Raw genomic sequence first — 14,995 nt, forward strand, 5'->3', positions numbered from 1 at the left:
ATAATTAGTGGTGGCTTTTGCAAGTGACCACCCCATGATCAATTAAATTCATACAATCCAAAAGGCTGACACTTGGGCCAGTTTTTCAAAACATACTGACACTAACAGTAATTTCCTCTGTGAAAGAAGAATATCCCAAGTTTGCTTATAGGAATCACAGGGTACACTTGATGTGAGCTGGAGGAAGGTGCACCCTTCCTGCTCCTGCACTGGATTCTCACTGACCTCTTATGAGGACAGCCACAGTACAACTTTAACTGATTAAGCAACCATGTTTATAAAAGCAACCCAACCAATTTTTAAAACAGAAACTTTGCTTAGGTGGATGGAACCTAGGTTTCACCTGTGTTAAATCAGATTACAGGTCATATCCTGGTTCTTTGACATGGTTAGTAGCATAGAGTTTGGTGCCGATTACATTGGCAAAAAACAAGCAGTTTTATAACATGATCATCCAACACATTAACAGCTTTGTGTACTGTCTGCGAATCTAATGCCTCTCCTTTGTGCAGCTTTTTTATAGCCCCATGATGCACCATTCATGCAGGGTCAGGGACAAAGTTAAAGGGCTGTTTTAATGTTTTTCTTACAAGGTTTTATTTTGTTGGTGTATATGGGTAACACCAAACTGGAAACTGTTTGACCACTGCATCTTAAACTTAGTTCTGTAGCTGTCTTTGCAGGCCAGGATAAAATAATCCTAAATCAAAAAGAGGAACAGCATTTGTTTTGCATCTCCCTTAGCAGCTGTGCGTAGTACATTCATGTGAGCACCCTAAATAGTTTTAGACTAGAGGAAGAGATCAGCTGTCAAAGCGCAGAGGGCATGTTGGAATTCCAAATATTCCTACCTCTTGAAATTAAATGTTCTTAATTAGCCTTAGGTGGAAACTGACCAGCTGATGCATGACACTTCCTTTAAACTAAAAGGGTGAATTATAGACTTGATTCTTAAATCACAATTTTTAAAAAAGGAAGGGAGTCTCTATTACCCTTATTCATTTGATGAAGCTTTACTTGGAGTCTGTTCTGGCCATACTAATCTTACTTTAAGTATTAGCACAGACTATCTGAGCTGTCTTTAAATCATGGAATGTTCTTGAGGCTAAAATAGAGTTGACATCTAAGCTGTCAAATTTCAAGACAAACACCAGTAAAGTATTAGAGAGATGGTGAATTAACATGCATGAAAATGAAACTCTCTATTGTTTAATGAATATAAATGCCGTAGGTAGAATGCATCTACTTTGCTGCTGAACATGCCTAGTGTTGCCCAGCATTGCACTCCTTCGGACAGAAAGGGAGCCCAGCAGTGAAACAGAGGCATCTTAATCTAGGAGGGGTAGCCTTGATAGTTGGTAGCGTCACAAAAAACAAGTATCAGAGGGGTAGCTGGGTTAGTCTGTATTTTCAAAAACAACAGCTGTCCTATGGCACCTTAGAGACTAACAGATAGTTGGGAGCATAAGCTTTCATGGGCAAAGACATCTGACAAAGCTGTTCTTTGCCCATAAAAGCTTATGTTCCAAAATATCTGTTAGACAAAAACCAAGCAGTCCTATAACACCTTAAAGACTAACAAATTGCATTACAGGTGGTACCTCCAAAAACCAGCATTCTCTCATCCAGCAACATTTCTCATCTAGCAGTCAGTGAGCCTAGGCCAAAGCGGCGGCAGCCCCGGGCAAGGTTCCTGGGCTGGAGCACTGGGACTGGAGCTGGTGCAGTGGCTAGCTGCAGCCAGAGAACCAGAGACCCGCAGAGGAAGGTCAGCAGGGAGTGCCAGGGACAGGTGCATTAGCCTTCCCTGGTCCAGCAAAATCTCATGTTTGGGACCACCGATGTCCCAATGGTGCCAGACCAGGGAGGTACAACCTGTGTTAGAAAATGAACTATTGTGGGTAAGACCCACTTCTGTCTAACCTGGTCCAGTTAAAGCTTTTTACCTATTCCCTAGATGTGAGCTCTACAAATAACCAGTTATAATAACTTGTGCTATGGTGTTGGAAAAAATTGCTCAAACTCAAAGCTTGCCTCACAGTTTGGGATAAAATAGTGTGGTACGTGGCCATACATGGAAGGGAATGCCTCAAAATATACCGTTTATACATGTATAAAGGCGAAATTTTCACAATTGAGAAACATTTTTTTATATCACCATCATCATCGCTGTTCTTTATGCCTACTGGTGTGTAGGGCAGCAACAAAGGTTCTCACTTCTGTCTCGCAATAGTGCCCCAAGTGTGATTCATGCTGTCCATTTCTACTGCAGAAGTCCAGCGCCATGTTGTCTTGGTCATCCTCCTTTCCGCTTCTCTTCAGGAGTCTAGCGCACATAAGTCTTTGTGCTGGAGCTTCCATCTTTTCTGAGCATATGCCTAATCCATCGCCAGCATCTTTTCATAATGATGGTGGCCAAATCATCTTGCTTGCACCGTGCAAGCAGATACTGATTTGAAATTATTGTGAAAGGTCAATAATTTACTAAGGTCATACCCTGTCATCCTCCTGCATTCTGATCTATATAGCAATGTTGATAAGAAACAGCTATGATAAAACTTCAGTTTGGTATGGATGCTGTACCGTGATGACTTTCATATAGCATTCAGTCTCATGAAGACCTTGCTAGCTTTACTGAGTCTGCTCTGAATATCACTTCTGACACCTCCATCTTGTCTGATGATACTACCCTGGTATGTAAAGCTCTCTGTGGCAGGTAGGTTGTGGTCACTGATCTTGACTGATGCTGGTACCTCAATGTTTAGGGTCAAGACTTCTCTCTTCTTCTGGCTATCTCTTAGTCTGCCTGTTTTCCAAAGGCACAGAATAGATTTGTCTTCTCTTGCATATAATGATAAATATAGGAGAGCAACACAAGGTCATCAGCAAAATCAGTGTCCTCTAGTGTGGAGAAGACGGACCATGTGATGCCTCTTGGGACATACATTGTATGCCGCATAACCCAGCCTGACTAAGTTAAAAAGCATCAGAGACATGACGCATCCCGGCTTTACTCCAGTGTTAACTTTGAAGCGCAGATCATCGTTTCCCATGCTGCATGTGAAATTGTTATAAAAACTCCTGATATGCTGTACTACTTTTTGTGGTATTCCAGGTGCTCTCAAAATGCGCCAAAGCCCATCCCTGTGAATGCTGTCAAAAGCTTTTTTCAAAATCAATAAAGTAGATGAACAACGGTTTCTGCCATTCAATGCATTGGTCAGTGATATTACGTAGTACAAAAATTTGATCTACACACCCCCTTCCTTTGCAAAAGCTAGCTTCTTCTTTCCTCAGTGATTTATCAACAGCATCTGAGATCCGCTGAATAATGATCTTAGAGAGGATCTTGCTTGGCACTGAGAGGAGAGTGATGCTGTGCCAGTTCTTACAGCCATTAAGTGCTCCTTTCTTGGGTATCCTAGTAATAATTCCGTTCATCCATTCCTCTGGCACTTGCTTCCCTTCCCATATTGCTGTAAAGAGCGGTTGGAGAATAGTGGCTGCAAGTTCTGGGTCTGCCTTGAACAATTCAGCATTGAGGTTGTCGTGTCCTGGAGCTTTACCGTTCTTTAGGATCTTTATGACCTAGTAGTAAATTAAATCACAAGGTTTGTATGTTTATCCTTCCCAGCGTGTATTGTAACCAGTGTTCCTTGTAAGCTGAGTTCTTGGACAGCCACCCAGGAGAGATTGAAATGCTGCCCAGCTGATTAGCAGAGTGCCCACAGCCAGCAGCATGTGTTTCTACTTGTGCACATCTGCAGATGCCTGGGTGCACATAAAATTTATCCTGCACGTGGATGCAAGAAATTAAAGGGAACATTGATTGTAACATGTGAAACTAGCTATTTACCACATTAGATTAGCCACACCTAGAATGATTAAAGCTTTCAGTGAGACAAAAATTGGTAGCAGGCCTTGAATGTGTGTTGAAATGTGTGTTTGCAAATGTATCCAATGAGCCTTTCCTGTTGATTGTTGCACTTAGAAGAATTATGCAGGATCTTTTGCAGGGGATAAGGCAAAATGCCACATTTATTGGCAATATATATATCAGTCACTACTCATGTGCGCACATGCAAGCACACTCCATCTTCTTGTCACCAACTAGTTCACTAACTTCACTGATCAGGTGAGTTAGATGGGGGTGGGGTGGAGCCCAGCTTCTGCCGGTCAGGATTGATACTCTGTCATTGACAAGAGGAGACCCTGGGTCCCCTTGAAGGCACCTATGTGCTCTTGGTTCCTTGTAGGTGCTGCCTCAGTGCTGCCACATTCATCTTCAGAGGTGGCCTTTTGAATTTGTTTCCAAAAGAAGGTGCTTGCTCCATGTGTCCGATCTTCTCCACTTGACATGTCGTCATCAATTCAGTCGAAATATTGCCTCACTATGTCCCATTATGTCCCATTTCTGTTAGTTTATAAGGTGCCACAGGACCCTTTGTTGCTGTTATGTCCCATTAGTGATTTAGACAATAATCTGCATTTACTACTATCTCAATTAAGTACATCAGTCTTGTTGATATAATAAAAAGCCTTCCAACAGTGGAGTACTCATGAAACTAAGCCTAATTAGAGTTCCTGTTCATTACATTTGTAGAGAGGTCTGAGGACACAATGTAGATACATCTCTGGATTAATCATTAATTCATATAAGTGAGGACCATTATATAGTCTCTGTGATAAGTCTTTCCATATGTAACCTTCATTTCTGTATAACTTTGTATTAAGTCCTTTTTATGCAGAAATTTTGTATAAAGTCCTTTATTACATATGGACTAGATGACCTCCTGAGGTCCCTTCCAGCCCTAAGATTCTATGAAATGTCGTTATAATGGTCCCTAAGAATAATTAAGGTAAAGAGAATGTCTTTTTGTACCAGAATAGCTCTCTCCCCTTTTACTTAACTGATTGCCCACTTGAATTAATGGGGTGTGAATGGATAAGGTGTGGAAGGCAAGCACCTCTGGAACAGCTGCACCAGTTGGATCAGGTCCTATTCTCCTTTACTGCAAGAGTCTATTAAGTGGCTTGCCTGGGATGGCTACGAGTATCAAAGGTGGAGGAGCTGTCTTTGTAATGTGTAATTGCTTCTCTATTGATAGCTGCTGGATGTGGCAGTGTTGAGGAGCCTCAAATGACTTCTTTAAGAGCCACATGCAGCTCCAAACTGCTGGTGACCCTTAACAAATCTAATGTAGACCTATGTTTGGGAACTCATAGGTTGGGAATCCTGGCATTAGTTCCATTTATTTCAGTGATGCTTAATATTAGAGAACTAGTACCTCATTATGTATTAATTTAGCCCTGACTAAACATATGTATTTACCCTCAAAAATTTACTTGTTAATTTGTTTCTGATTGACATCCGTGCTGAAAAGACCTCTGACAAAGGACACCAAATGTTTGCTGAAATGTTCTTGCATTTCTGCTTTACTCAAAAGCAACTCCTCTGTCTTGGAGCCAAATTTATCAGGATAATGCTTTTGTTTTTCAAGAGAAATGCCAGAATTAAAGTCTCTAGGCAACTGTAAATGCTTATAAGAATCCTCTAAAAGAGTGGGTCTTAAAAGTTCTTCTCTTGCTAATGGTATTTCAGCATTGGATAAAGCAATACTTTAGATGTCCTACCACAAATAATAACTATAATAGAAGTCTTCACTTAATGGTCATATAGCATGAATGGAAAATATCAATTTAAATTTAAAGAAACATTGCACCATTTAAGACTGGGGTGAAATCCTGGCCCCACTGAAGTAAATGGCAAAACTTCCATTGAATTTAGTGCAATCATGATTTCACCTTATGCCCTTGGTTACTCCAAGGTACTGCTTCAGTGATGCAGCTTTAACATATTCTGCCCTAATAGAGAAATGCAAGATTGGTGTAAGGCTGATAGTGTCCTATGCTAGCTCCTACTGACCCAGCTAGTGTGGGGGATAGTTCAGGAGAGGGAGTGAGGAGGGAAAAATTGGGGAATATTCTGGCTAGTAGGGAAGACCCTCGTGTAGGCGATAGCAATCTTCCTCAAGTTAGAGCATCACCCTGTGCGTCTCCCCCAGTAATTACCCATATCCACCTTCCTCTGATATTCCAAGTGCTGCTCTAAGTGCCCCTGAGAGTCTAGCTCTAAATCTTCACTTAAGGAGTTTCCAGCAAATCATACAGGCCTCCTATGGATTTGGAAGGGAGCTCTGACCCTTAAAAAGCTTTGGATGTTCTGAGATCTGTTTTGGCGTGGGGTTGCAAGATGGGATCATCCACATGGAGGCCTAAGGGTCTGTAGGTATGGCTTCCTTGGTTCTGTAGTTCCCACTGTTCCACTCTAACATTTTGGGACAGCAGATTGCAGCAATGCATGTTGACTGTTTCGTACAGCCTTACGAAGACTCCTTGCTGGAGAACTAGTTCTTGATTTTGTAGGCGGGGAGTGGCCTAGATATCTGAGGGCCAGAGGCAGAGTGAAGCAGAGATGCAGCTGTTGCTTCCAGCCTTCCCAAAACATGCCACTGCTCTCATTTAACTATCCTTAGCATAGGGCCAAAACCACAAAGGGCTTCTTTGTGTACATTAGGGCACGTCAACACTGCAGTAAAAGATCTGTGGCTAGCCAGGCCAGCGGACTCAAACTCACAGGGCTAAAAATTCTAGTGTAGATGTTTATGGTTAAGCTGGAGGCCAATCTCTGAAACCTCAAAGGGCTGGTTAATTAATTAATGCACTGCAGATTTTAGCCCCACTCCATGCCACCCCCTCACACACACCCCTCCCATGCCCTGGCCCAATGCAGCAGAGTGCTGTGGGGTTTTTTTGTTTTTTAAACTCACTTGAATGCAGTAGACCCCCAACATCGCTGGTCAGTTTCCTGGCTCCTGCCAGCAGTGGGGAGCCAGGCGCGGCTGACCGCCCAGCTTCCCCAGCTGGGAGAAGCTGCGCTGGGCAGACAGCTGCAGAGTGGCTTTGAGTTGCACTTAACTTGCATAAATGCAAGTTAAATGCAACTTGAACTCGTGTATTTCGTGGGTTTACTGTAAGCTCTTTACCTTCCAAGTCCACTGATCTCAGTTGCAGAAGTGATGTAGGAAATGGATAAACTGATGATCCTTAACTTTGTGTGGCTGGGGAACAACTCTCAGTGCAATCAATGAGAAGTCCTGTGGCACCTTATGACTAACAGATTGTTTGGAGCATAAGCTTTCATGGGCAAAGGCCCACTTTGTCAGATGTATGCTCTAAAAAATCTGTGAGTGTAAGTTGCCATAGGACTTCTCGTTTTTGCAGCTACAGACTAACATGGCTATCCCTCTGATTATTCTCAGGCTATGTGTACACTTGCCACGTACTTCGAAGAGGGCATGGTAATCACGCTGATGGGAGATTATTGATGAAGTGCTGCAATGAATATGCAGCGCTTCATTAGGCTGATTCTCCCCCGTGGCAACTTTGTTAGCCATGGGCACTTTGAAGTTTGACATTTGGAAGTTGCTATGCGGGAGAATTAGCCTAAATGAAGTGCTGCATATTCATTGCAGCACTTCATCAATAATCTCCCATCAACCTGATTACCATGCCGTCTTTGAAGTACAGGGCAAGTGTAGACAGCCTCAGTGAAGTGCTCTTATTTATTTATTTATTTAATTATTTTATTGAAGAATTTGTCATTTCTCCTGTAGCCTAACAGAGCTTCAATGTGTTGATCCCCAAGGCATAGTTTTCTGATGGAAATTGTCTTAGAATTGACAGGGCAGTTATTTTCCTGGCATTAACATATGTGTGTATGTTTAGAAGTAGATTGAGTGAAATGTGGCTCCCTTGGCTATCTCAGGCCCAGAATGTAAGATTTCTAAAAATGTTTCACTTATGGGGGGAAAATGACAAATTTAAACTGATTTTTGGTTTGGATTTAAAACAGGGTGGTTGATTTTTTTTTTTTTTTTTTAAACCATCGTCAGCAGGAAGCCTCAATTTAAATACCTGTTTTAATCTTGTTTTCATTTGTATTCTTCCTAAAGAGAGGTTGATTCTAGTTGGTTGCTATTAACGTGTATTTGCAATTAAATATAGCTATACTCACTATTTTAGCACTTGCATAGCTTAACACTTCTTTAGAGCCTTATTTTTTGCATTGTTTTGTTGGAAAATAATGAATGACATTTTTATTTCCATTATTACATTTTTATTTGTGTCAAGCAAGTGTCAAAAGAGTATTGCATTTAAAACAACTGACTGGAGTATTATAACTAATGAATTTAACTGATTTGTTTCTGGTCACATGTGCTGCCTCATTTTTAGAATTAATAGATCTGATCTTCATGGTTATTACATGTGAATTTGAAGAGAAAAAAAGATACTTTTTTTTTTTTTATTTTGGGTTGTTGTTTTTTTTTCTAACTCCCATATGGTTCCTTAACTTTGAATGAGGCAGTTATTGAAATGAAATAATGAAAATATTTTCTGTACTGGTAGAAAAGGCTACTGCTGTCAAAATCTGCTTTAGCACATCAACAGATTCTTGTTCCAGATGCTTAGCAAGTGACTTCCATCACTTCAGTGGTTTAAAATTTTTGGCAGCAAACGTACTGTCTGAATATTTTCTTATTCATTCAAATTATTTTAATATATTAAAGTAAGTTTAGGCTTTAATATTAATGATCTTAATTTCAAATTTATTTGTTTTTTAAAAATCCAGTTTTTAATTTGTTTTAAAATTGAATGTTTATCCACAGATTTAGACTTCCTTTTAGTGTTTGGAGGCCCAACTTCGCAGTGTATGCTACTACATGACAATCGGCTAGTGATATTGCCAAGTCTGTTTTCATTATCCAGACATTGTGGCTATGGCTACACTAAAGCGATCCTCTTGAAAGAAGTTCTTCCGGAAGATCTCTTTTGAAATAACTTCTTTCAAAAGAGCACATCTTCACACAAAAAAAGTGGATTGAAAAAACTGATCTGCTCTTTCGATAGAGAGTGTACACACAACTCCTGCTCTCATGAAAGAACAGGCCAGGGATTGAAAAATCTGGCACCATGAAAACTTCTCTTTCAAAAAAAGGGCCCCCAGGGCATCTACACAGGTGTGGTTTTGTTCCCCCCCGCCCAAAAGAATCTTTTGGAAAAAGCTGCTTTTCCTATCTGGGAGAGAAACTGGTCTGCCAGAAAATGTGACGCATGCTTCCAATTTAATATCAAAGGAACGCATTTTGCATGCAGCAACGAAGGGTCCTGTGGCACCTTATAGGCTAACAGAAAAGTTTAGAGCATGAACTTTCGTGAGTTAACTCACTTCTTCAGATGCTGGACCAGCATCTGAAGAAGTGAGTTAACTCACGAAAGCTCATGCTCTAAACTTTTCTGTTAGTCTATAAGGTGCCACAGGACCCTTCGTTGCTGCTACAGATCCAGACTAACACGGCTACCCCTCTGATATTTTGCACGCAGACGCTCAGTGGGATTTTTTTTTTAAAGGGCTCTGGCTTTTTGGGAAAAACTCACTAGTGTAGACATAGCCAGTGAGAATTAAATTATATTCTTAAAATATTGTATTGATGTAAAATGGAACTATTTAAACCTGCTTATATTAAACCTGTTGTTTGTTAAGTGACCTCTTGGATTTAATACTGATGTGTATATTATTTTTCTTCTTCCTTTCCAGGTGGCTATGGTGGAGGTTCAGCTGGAAACAAACCATGTATACCCTCAGGGTCTCTTGATAGCTTTCAGTGCCTGTACTACTGTGCTTGTTGCTGTTCACCTCTTTGCTCTCATGATAAGTACCTGCATTCTGCCAAATATAGAGGCTGTTAGTAACGTGCACAATCTCAATTCTGTAAAGGAGTCTCCACATGAGCGCATGCATCGGCACATTGAGCTCGCCTGGGCATTTTCCACAGTTATCGGGACCTTGCTCTTCCTTGCAGAGGTGGTGCTGCTGTGTTGGGTGAAATTTCTTCCACTACAGAGGCACCCAGTTGATTCAGTGCATGAAAACAATTCTACTATCACGCCAGGAGAGGCAGCAGCCATTGCCTCAACATCTATTATGGTTCCTTTTGGATTGATTTTCATTGTGTTTGCAGTCCACTTCTATAGGTCACTGGTGAGCCACAAAACAGACAGGCAGTTTCAAGAGCTGAATGAACTTGCTGAGTTTGCACGACTTCAGGATCAGCTGGATCACAGAGGCGACACCTTGCCACCTCCTGGCAGCCATTTTGCATAATTTTTTTTTACTTATGTTGACTCCACCATGCATGAACTAGCGGGACTGTTGATTTATTTTAAAGAGCGATTTATAAGTACTGTGTTAACTTCTTACAGTACAAAAATACCATAACATCTTAGACAACTGACATTTGAAGAGACTGGTGTTGGGATATGGCTGCACTGAGCATGCGTCTTGTCCCTCTTCTTATCATCTGGATTGTTTCTTCTTAATGTTGAATGGTGGATATATGGTGAATTAAATTTTAGGCCTTGGTGTTTGTTAGAAGTGAGAGAAGCCTTATTTCTCTCTATTTAATGTTGGTGTTTGCTAGAAAGTATTGCTTGCCCAATACATGTTGCATGGCATGATACAAATTACTTGGGACATGTAGTAATTATCATTTGGTTTCAATTCTACTGCTGTGATCCCTAAAAGTCTGAGGAAAGGTAAAATTGAGAGGATTTCCTGCTTCCTTTTTTCCCCACTAGCTGCCCCAATCCTATTTTTCTGCCAAGTAATTATTACTTTCTTAATTTCTGTAGGGCTTTTTTGCCATGGCAGCTATAAAGTCTTCCCTCCAGATTCCCCATGACCAGTCTTCTTGCAATGTGGTATGGTCCACATCTGTAGGACTGAGGCCCTAACTCTACTCTTCTTTTGAGAAGAAAAACAGAGAAAAGCAATACCTCCTTTAATGTTCATGGGAGCAAATTATTATCAGAAGTGATAAAATTGCCTGTTTTCATTGAGGAAACATTTTTGAAAAGAAAAAAACTAGACAAAGAAGCTACCATTAGACTTTTTTTTCTTGCTTGAAAACTTGCTATTAATATGCATTGGTAGAGACTTAGCAACAGTAGAATTACTGCTGCTGTTCCAAACCAAAGTTGAAAGTATTTTGTACTTTTTATATACAAAATATATTTTTGAATAAATTCTCTGATACAGTTGATAAGATGTTTTGTCTGTGTGGGAATCCCAAGTAATTAGCTGTGCCCTGATTTTGTTTGGTAAAGAAATCTGCTTGCTCAACTAGAGTATATAAGGTATTAAAATCTTAATTACACCTGATTTTTGCTTCAAAATGTTCTGGAAGACAATTTCTGCTATATAGACTTATTTATGAAAACAAATTATTTTTATTTTAAGTAGTAGTATTGCTGCTTAATTATATGTGCATCTTTTTATTGAGTGAATTTACTGTTTTAGCCTCAAGACTTTGTGTCATATTCTACATTTTTTCTCAAGTGGAAACTCCCACTTGACAAATATTATAAGATTTGGCCTCAACTCACTGAGAAATATGACTCTAGATACATTTAACAGTTAATTTTGGCATTACTGAAGAATGGAAAGGGGTGGATTAGCTAGTGAAAAATGTCTTAGAACCCAAAAACTACTGGTTTGTTATATGTTTAGATCCCATGGAACAGAAGTGGGATCTCTGCTCCTAGCTAATATTGTTGAACAAGAGTCAACAATCTGCAGCAAGGGTGCCAAGAGCGCCATGTGAGCTGATTTTCATCATCACGTGCAGCTGGGATTAACAAAAGGCCTGCTAATGCTACCAACTGCCACCTGTAAAACTCTACATCTTTATTTATTTATTAATGAAGCTGTTGCAAGTAGGACTCTTATTGACTTTAAAAAGTATCACCGACATTCGGACAGTACATAGAGAACACAGGGTCGAATTTCGGCACTCCACCTCGGAAAGGTTGCTGACACCTGTTGTAAAATGTAATCCTGTAATTTTGTTATGGAGGTGTCAAATTCAGTTGTCGCCTGAGCAGAGCTGTGTCTGTTTTGACTTCAAATGGAGCTGTGCACACTTATGCCTACGTCAAATTCAGTCTGTTACAACCTGGCCCCTTTACCAAATTAAGGTCCAAATTTTGCAAACACTGGATCCTTACAACAGTCTTAATGCAAGCACTAGCGCCCATAAAATGTGTTAGTAAGACTCGATCCAAAGTGCAGCTTATATTCCGAAAAAATACTTTAAAAGCTGTATCAGAGTTTTGTGGCTATATCATGGTGCTGTTTTTCTCCTCTAGTGCACTGTTCAAAAGCAAAGATAGTTCTTGAGTTGCCATCCCCGATAGTTTCTGGATGTGAAAGTCAAACAGAAATTCTCTCTGGTTCTGACATTATCATCAAATTTGGGGTTTTATTTTTTGTTATTTTTGGGGGGGTTGTTTTTGGTTTTTGGTGGGGTTTTTGTTTTTCAGCTGAAGTATATTAATTGATGAGCAGAGTTCCACTCACTGTTCCACAACGGTTTGTTTGTTGCTCAGTGCTAATGGGATTAAATTAGGAAACGGTATTCCAGAATGGTCATAAAATTTACCAGCCTGAGCACAAAACCCAGTTGCCCACCCTTTACTGAGTTGACAGCGGTAAATCTAACAATACCTTATGTACACTGGGAACACAGACTTTTAGAAAGGTGTGATACAGTAAGTATACTGGAGAAGATATTTTAAAGGGACACTACCAAGTTGAAATAAAATTACACTTCTCTGAAAGCTTTGAATTTTACAATTTATACCTCTGAAAAACTGATGAAAGAGAAAAGAAAAATAAATAACTCCCTGCTCTCTGCCCCAGCCCTCCTGTGTGGGGGGTGAGTATAATTTTTGTTGTTTTCTCCTGGATAGGTCACTTACCCTATTGTGTGTGTGTTGACAAAGCAATTGCAGAGGAAATACTAGTGTTCAAAAGTACAGGGTAAGCAAGGCACCTTATTAAATTTTAAGCTGTTTGGATTCCTTGTAAATTAGAAGTATTAGTAGTCATTTTCCTGACCTTTGAACTTTTAGACACCGTTCAGGTATGTATTTTCCCCATTTGTCAGCTGGGAAATGGCCACAAAAATGTGCCTCGTGCAAGGTCAGTTATTAACAGAAGCACGAATAAAGACCAGAACTCATGATGTGTGTTCTCTAAAAACTAGAGTTCTTTTGATCCCTTGTTTATACTAAATGGTATTGAGCATCTACTTTAAACATTTTCAACACTGGTTACTGTATATATTATATTTAGATTTAAAATTTAAATAAAATACACTTGTAATTTTTCTTTTCACCAAAATATCTGACAGACTTCTTACTCTATAACTGTCACTTATTTTATTCCATTTAGTTACACCGTGCAAGGAATAATCCTAGTTTTATGAAGATATCCTCTTAAATGTTTGGTGTTTCATCGTTCAGAGTCTTGGTACATGGACTGCCAGGTGTGCACACAACCCTTCTTGACTCCACACATGGGGATAAAAAGAATAATGTAGTCACAGTATCTTTCCTCACTTCCATGCTGCTCTATTATTGGGATTAAGCCTGATTTTGGTATTCTGTTCAGTATTTTTTTTAAAGTAGGCTCTTACTTAGATTATATGGGCAGTCTCTTGAATAAACAACAAACATATATTCTCATTCTTATTGACATTCACGAATCCAGTGCAAATCAGATGAGCTAAGTACACAAGCTATGTCTACACTACAGAGTTCTATTGACAGAAGTCACCATCGACAGATACTTCCCAACAGAATATTTGTCTACAGAACATGCCGACACCTAATACAGACTCCCCATCAGCGCCCTCGATCAACAGAGAGCGGCCAGCCTGTCCAGCCCTCTGTTGACAAAACAGCCAACCAGAAGCTCTGCAAACAGGGCAGCCTAGTGAACCAAAAGCCCTCTCTGTCGACAGAGGGCCCCCCAGAGCATCTACACATTTTTTTTTGTCAATAGAATCTGTCAACAGAGGTGCTATACCTCCTATGATCAAGACAGAACTCTGCCCTGAAAACTGCTGCAGTTTGGCGACAGATTCTCAACAGAACACATTTGTAGCGTGGATGCGCAGTGGGTTTATCGACAGAAGGCCTCTTCTGTCAACACAACTCTGTAGTCTACACCCAGCTATAGTAGCTAATAAAACATAATTACTTACTAATTTCAGTCACTCAATACTCTGGCACTTATTTGTGCTTTAAATGTATACATCCTCCTAGTAGTTCTCTGCAAAAGGCTGAGTGTGAGAGAGAGAGAGAACATAAAATAGCACCAGTTTGGAAATATCTAATATTAACTGACATGCCTCCCTTGACTTCAGCCTAATGATGTGTGCTTTAGGCTTAAGTGACTTACTGAAGGCTAGAGCAAGAGAGATTTGGTGATACAGCTAGGCTTAGACTTTGCCCTCTCTTTACTAGATCTGCATTTTGATCACACAGAAGGGTTAAGCATGACCAATAATCTCCTTTTAAATGTGGAGGAAAGCAAATAACTCTAATGAAAATATCAATTAGAACTTAGCTTAGAATAACTTTTGAGGTCTAAACTTCAGAGTCTATTGACCAAAACCCAGAGAATATGGTTACTGCTGTGGTTACTGCTATACCCTGTGTGGCTCCACAAGATGTGGGAAGAATCTTGTTCTTGTTGGCACCTCCTACGTATCCAGTTCATCTACCAAAAGCCAATTCACTTTGGCTTTGGTGGGAGAAATCCTCTTGAGCTGTGCCAGGGCATCATAATAGATGACTTACCCCCTTTTAAAGCAGAGCTAGAAAATACTTCTAGAAGGAATTTCTTGTATGAAACTGCAGCCTTGAGAAGAAATAGTCTCTCCATAACTAGATGTGATTGTAAACCTGGCACTTAGGGAAAGTGTTTTAAGGAATAGCTATTTTGAAGGAAAAAAAAAAAAGACCTATGCTGGCTGCAAACCAGCAGTTTCCATCACACATTTTTTTTTTGTTTTTTTTTTAATGCAGC

At 40.0% G+C, this 14,995-nt stretch overlaps 1 protein-coding gene across 1 annotated transcript in view; it reads left to right on the forward strand.

The window, feature by feature from the left end:
• The window catches only part of LOC142022669 (calcium release-activated calcium channel protein 1), a 29,468-nt gene extending 16,171 nt beyond the window's left edge, over positions 1 to 13,297 (forward strand). Inside the window, exon 2 of the mRNA XM_075012752.1 lies at positions 9,659 to 13,297. Coding sequence (XP_074868853.1) covers positions 9,659 to 10,225 — 567 coding nt within the window. The 3' untranslated portion in view covers positions 10,226 to 13,297. The remainder of the gene's footprint in view (positions 1 to 9,658) is intronic.
• The last annotated feature ends 1,698 nt before the right edge of the window (positions 13,298 to 14,995 follow it).

This window comes from Carettochelys insculpta, chromosome 18, assembly GCF_033958435.1.
Source record: "Carettochelys insculpta isolate YL-2023 chromosome 18, ASM3395843v1, whole genome shotgun sequence".
In the NCBI taxonomy this organism is placed as follows: domain Eukaryota; kingdom Metazoa; phylum Chordata; order Testudines; family Carettochelyidae; genus Carettochelys; species Carettochelys insculpta.